The 6,256-nt window shown below is 35.6% G+C and overlaps 1 protein-coding gene across 1 annotated transcript; it reads right to left on the bottom strand.

Annotated features, from left to right (window-relative positions):
* Window positions 1–2,280: 2,280 nt before the first annotated feature.
* LOC139849293 (uncharacterized) lies at window positions 2,281–4,265 on the bottom strand. Its single transcript, XM_071838950.1, has 3 exons — window positions 4,152–4,265; window positions 2,965–3,626; window positions 2,281–2,854 (listed from the first exon to the last, which is right to left on the bottom strand). Exons 1-3 carry the CDS (start codon window positions 4,263–4,265, stop codon window positions 2,281–2,283), a joined length of 1,350 nt encoding a protein of 449 aa, XP_071695051.1.
* Window positions 4,266–6,256: the final 1,991 nt, after the last annotated feature.

Raw genomic sequence — 6,256 nt, 5'->3', positions numbered from 1 at the left:
AATCAATTTTTTAAAGTTTATCTTGGAACAAATTTATTCAGTTCTCAGGCTAAGTTTATGTAATTGGTGATAAATTTAACAATGAAAGTTTTAGTATTAATACCGTCAACGAGATGTTTATGCATCAATTGAAATATTCCCATGTATTTTGTAACATACAAGTGTTTGGTTTATACATATGAATACTTAATGATACGTGATATTTTAACAATAAAATATGCTCACGTTATGTTGTACCAAATCACCGATTCAATTACATATAATATATAAATAGACTGTTATCAAGACTTACACGTTTGAAACGTTTAATCATATCATACAGAAAATAAATGGAACTTACCGATGCGTTAATTCCATTGACGGTAGAAAGGACGCATCTTGTTGATAGGTCCCACGGATGGCGCCAAATGATCAAGCATATTTCCATCGAAGGTCGAGAACACACTTGAGTGCAATAGAGGGGGTTTATTATGTACAACGGCTTTAACCTCCGGTCCGGTTACCTTGATAACCCTTGCCGAGATGATGATTTCGGGAGGGTGGTTATGGCTGTTTGGCCGCCATCGAGGCGTGTCGACTGGCGGCTAGGGGAAAACCCTACACGGCGATGTAGGTAAAACCCTAGAGGGAGAGGAGAGCGTTTGAGCTCCTAATTGATGTATCCTTAGGGTAGAAGTCCTACCCTCTATTTATAGAGGCCTATTAGGGTTTTGAGGGGAAAAGACTAGCGGGCCTTTAATGGACCAGGCTTAAAGGAAAGCCTAAGTAATAGCCCGATGCGCTATGCGGATCATCAATACACCCACCCCACACTTAAGTTATATAATGTCCTCATTACATTAAAATAAAAAATGAGTATGAATTTGAGAGAACATTAGTATAAGGTGAGTTATAATTCTCAAACATAAAATGAAACTGAAATATACAAAATTGTACATGATCATGTGCAGGTGTCTTTGTAATGCTCGGACATCAAAATACAGAACAATAAAGAAGAATTTTTTCTCTTCACTACCATGCAACAAATCAAATGTCCAAATGTACCTGCACATGAAACAAAACAATACAAAAAGAAAAGAAAATATTTTTGTGTTTTTAAGGGTTTTTCAAACTTTTAGAATTTTTAAGGTTTTTAAAACATCGTTTACAAACTCTACAACAATTCAAAAATCCCATAATTAGCCAGCTCCGGGATTGTAGGTTCCATCATCCGACAATTTTCGGGAACCTACTACAATATCATCCACATCTGCCTTTGATATGAGCCATTCGTCGGCTTCTTTCGTAACCTGCACAAATTCAACAATTTTTGTCTTTTAGATAGGCGATAAATTCGATACAAGCCTGTTACACAATTTATAGTCCCCTTACTTCTATCCTCATCAACTCGTTTGTAAAATTTTCTCATACTATGGTCATCAACAAGTTCATCTACCAACTTCTCAACTAACAGGTCAATGTAATGTGGAGTATCAATTGGGTGAGGTTCAACCACCCCACACTTAGATGTTTTACCCTTGTCTTTTCCTACCGGAGTATCTAAAGGATCACCATTATTTCTAATAGTCACAACCGTTCCTAAATACCCTATGACCTTAGTAGGTAGGTTTCTACGTTTTCTTTCTCATAAAGGTGACCGATTTGTCATCTTCTCTTAACGTAAGCTTACTCGCTTCCTCATTAACTAACATACGGGTGGTAAAGAGAAAAGGTCTCCCGAAAATGAGAGGGACATCAGTGTCCTCCTCCACATCCATAACCACAAAATCTGCCAAGAAGTTTATGTCACCAATCCGGACATGCACATCTTTCGCCAGACCCACAGGGCGTTTCTTGGCTTGGTCATATAAACTTATGCTATTGGTAGTAGGTGCTAAGTCAGGAAAACCTGATCTTTTATACAAAGCTAAGGGCATAACATTAAAACTCGTCCCTGAATCTGCCAACCCATTATACATAACAGAGTCTCTAAGTAAAGAAGAAATTATAAATTCACCTGGATCACCCAACTTGGGTGGAAATACCGGATGTTCAACTTTCATTGGAACTGCTCGTGCAACGTTAAGTTCTTGCTTTGCTTTAAAATTTTCTTCATGCTCCTCTCTTCTCTTTTCTTTCCTAGCCTCTTTTCGCATTTCTTTTTGCATCTTGGAAATACCTGTAAAAGATCTAGCAAAACAAACATTATTAAGGTTAGAAATTCTCTCCACCACCAATTAAGACTATCGAACACCTTTTCAAAATCAACTTTAAAAATAATTCCCTTTTTGTGTTTTGATTTTAGTAGTCAATTTTCTCGTTGGCTATTAAAGCACCGTCTAGGATGAACCGACCCTTTAGAAAGGCACTTTGTTCTGAACCCACAAGAGATGCCAATACTTTCCTCAAACGATTTGATAAGACTTTAGCAACAATTTTGTAGTAACTACCTATTAGACTAATTGGACGAAAATCCCTAAGACCTTCCGGATCCGATTTTTTTGGAATAAGTGTGACAAATGACGCATTACAACCTCTTGACAATTCCCCGTTTTCCCAAAACCAAGTGTTAGATTCAACAAGATCATCTTTAATGATGTCCCATAATTTTTTAAAGAATCTCATGTTGAACCCATCGGGTCCCGGTGCCTTTGTGCTTCCGCAATCTAAAACTGCTTCACGGATTTCATTTTTTAGGATAGGACATTCTAGTAGCTCGGCTTCATCAGGTGTAATGGACGGATACACGAGATCTTCCATTGAGGACCTCATTGAGTTTGGTTCATCAAAAATGCTCTTGAAATGAACATAAGCCTCATTTTTTATATCACTCGGATTTTCATTCCAAGTACCATTTATGTTGAGTCCTCGAATACTACATATTTTGTATTTGTTTCGAATGAGCAAATGAAAGAATTTTGTGTTTTCGTCCCCCTCTAGTGCCCAACGGACTCGAGCCTTTTGCTTTAATATATTTGCTTTAACTTGTCCTTGTCCATCCATAGTTTTCTCTCGTTTTTCCAAGTATCCAATTCACTGTCATTTAACTTTGTTGTTTCGGCTTTAAGCTCAAATGACAATGCAGCTGACTTGTGTAATTCAATTTCTTTATCAATCTCCCCAAATTTCTCTTTACTCTGTGAGCGTAGACAAAATTTAACCGCTTTCAATTTGGACATGAACTTTAAATCCATTCTGTTACCTTCGTAAATTGCACTTGACCACCCATCCTTAATGATTTTCTCGACATCCTTTTCTTCAAACCATATATCAAAAACTTTAAACGGTTTTGGCATTAAATTCTTATCTTCATCTTTAAGTACAATGGGACAGTGATCGGATTTAGTTCTATCCAAAGCTACCGAATAAAGGTTCTCCCAAGAAAGGTAAACGTTTTCTGAAGCAAGGAAGCGATCCAATTTACTAAATTTAATTATGTCGTCATTGACACGTGTAAAGATTCTCCCACATATCAGAATGTCCATTAGATTACTTGACGTGATAAGTTCGTTGAACCACCGTGCTCTACATTGTATAAATTCACAGTTAAACCTTTCTGATTCCTCCCGAACTTCGTTAAAATCCCCACAAAGTATCCATGCCTCATCACTTTCGACTAAACTCCCCAACGAATCCCATAAACTTTTCTTTTTCCATCATCGTGTGGTCCATACACATTTAGCACATTTAAGATCAACCCACTGCTTTTCCATCTACCCTTAACCCCAATGATATGGTCAATCTTAATTATATCTTTCGCTTCAAATGAATTAGTGTCCCAAACTAACAATTGCCTACCCAATTTCCTAATCATTTGTTGCTATATAAACTCGAAATCTGAATTTCCCCAGAATGACTAGACCCAAACATCATTAACCTGGTGTAGTTTAGTTTCTTGTAACACTAGGAAATCAGGTTTTCAGAGAGAATCATTTTTTGGTCTCACCAAATTTACTATCACCCAAACCCTCGAATATTATACTATATCATCTTCATTAAAAATAGATTAAATTCGAACTAATGAGGTTGAATTACTGGGCAGATTTTTTCTGCCACTTTAACCCCAATTGACACCCAAACTCATATAATTCTTCACTGTTAACAGAAATATATGTACCCGAAATAGTTCTATTTGAACCATGGGTTTTCAGAGAAAAATTAGCTTGACAAACCTTGCTTCTATTTGAATTTGAAGCCGAAACAGGTTGAGTGCTATTATGGTCAGACGAAGAACACTTGGATCGTATGTCAGAACTCCCTCTTCTTGCAGCATTTTTGAGATTCATCATTCTAGAAGACGCCTTCCATCTGCGAATTGAGGACCAACATCAATCTTTTTTATTTCTTAAGGTAACTTTCTTTGACGATGCTTGCTTTTGAGTTGAACGAGTGGACTTGTTGTTGGCTTGAATTGGTATTGACGTATGCTTTTGTGTTAAGGGGTAGGATTTACTTTTAGCAGTCGGAAGTTTTATCTTCAAGTTAGGTTGAGTTGTTGGCCCAATAGGAATTTCCCCTACTTAAGATGGGCCTGCGTAATTGTATTTATCCTTTCATGCGCCGCTACCTGATGAGTTGGACTCATGTTCCATCCTCTTTTGTAAATGCACTTCTGGGCTTGAGATTTGTTGTTTCTGTTGGGCTTCAATATGTGATTGTTGTTGTTGGGCTTCACTTGGAGGTTGTTGTTGTTGTTGGGTTTCATTTTGTGGTTGAATATAGGGCCCATTACTGCATTCATTATGTGATGACCCGGGAATTTCCGACAAAATTTAAACTTAAATCTTTATATGTTTCGACACGATAAGCAAAGTCTGTATTATTGAGTCTCAAAATTTCTGAACTGTTATTTAACATTTGACCATTTTCGACGATTCACGAACCACTATCTGTAAAGAAAAAATATATAATTATGTATATAAATATTATATTGTAAATATATAAATTATACTAAATCTATTTGTTTAAGAATATATTATGTATTCATTTTAGTAGTTAAATTTGTTATTTAAAACTGTTTATTTATAGAGAGATAATATATTAAAAATAAATGATTTCGAGCTTAATTGCTAAATGTCGGTAACACTCGATTGATGTTTCGTTAGTTTTAATATAGATATTGTACCTGTTCATGAAGGATTGAAATAAAAGATGGACTGTAAATTGATTACGAAGATTTTTGATTTGTCAAAAGTATTTTTACCTTGTTAAGATTAAATATTAGCACTCCGTACATACAAATTGGGACATAAAATAAATAATTACTGAACCGTTTTGATCAGGTTTCATACAGTTAATGAGTGAAATAATTAAATATGTCTAAACTAAAAATTTGAGATTTTTAGGAGCACTTTTATACATTAACTGTTTAGCAATGGACAGGCTCCGTAAAATCGTCGGTAGGATACTTCCAAATTCTGTGGCTGCTTACTATGTGATAACACTAGTTGCTTTCCAACTTTTCAATTTAATATTTTATTATTATTATTAACTATTATTATTAATATTATAAATAAAATATAAACATGTTATACATATATGTGTATCGAGAGATATAGGAAGTGCTACACAAAAATCAACACCGGTGAACTTACTATCGCCACCCTTTACCACCAACCGCCACCCTAGACCACCGTAAACCTCCACCACCTATCTATCTCTCCCTATCTCATTCATATCTTCTGCTTCTGGTTCGAACACATCATCCCAAGGCTGCGAATGGATGTTGTTTGTATTCCTTATCTAGTTTGGCTGCTAACCACCTCCACCACAACCGAACATCACCACCAGGAATGTGCCACTGTCTGTCACAATCACAAACCACCACAATACCACCACACACACTCTCTCTCTAGATATATATATATATATATATATATATATATATATATATATATATATATATATATACATCTTTCTTATTACTTGCTTTATGAAAACACCACAACAATCACCAATATCATCACCACCACCATCACCGAACACCTTTGCTGTCACATATAGTTTTTGTTTTCGAATTCCTTTTGCTCCTCACAAACCACCTACTGTAGCTGTTATGGGTTTAACTTATAATAAAGTAAACAAAGATGATGATATGAGTTATGATGATGATCTTGATTTACGGTGAGTGTTACTGTTTCTATTTACAATCGGAATGCACAGGTTATAAGTGTTTTTGCTTCTGTTTAATGATGATGATAAGGGATCATGTATGATGATGACATCGTGATGATTAAAGATGATGATAATGATAATAGTGTGAATAAGTCTAATGAAG

Source organism: Rutidosis leptorrhynchoides, chromosome 5, assembly GCF_046630445.1.
Source record: "Rutidosis leptorrhynchoides isolate AG116_Rl617_1_P2 chromosome 5, CSIRO_AGI_Rlap_v1, whole genome shotgun sequence".
Lineage (NCBI taxonomy): Eukaryota > Viridiplantae > Streptophyta > Magnoliopsida > Asterales > Asteraceae > Rutidosis > Rutidosis leptorrhynchoides.
Note: the sequence above shows the minus strand (reverse complement) of the source record. Positions and strands in the feature narration are given on the sequence as shown.

Bases quoted from the DNA above. Each gene is read 5' to 3' on its own strand.
- LOC139849293 (XM_071838950.1), bottom strand. From the start codon at position 4,265: ATGAATCTCAAAAATGCTGCAAGAAGAGGGAGTTCTGACATACGATCC. The intron at 3,627-4,151 runs GTTTGTCAAGCT...TGATGGAAAAAG, and splicing joins CAAATTCAAATAGAAGCAAG to AAAAGTTTATGGGATTCGTT. The intron at 2,855-2,964 runs GTTAAAGCAAAT...CAAAATATGTAG, and splicing joins CTATGGATGGACAAGGACAA to TATTCGAGGACTCAACATAA.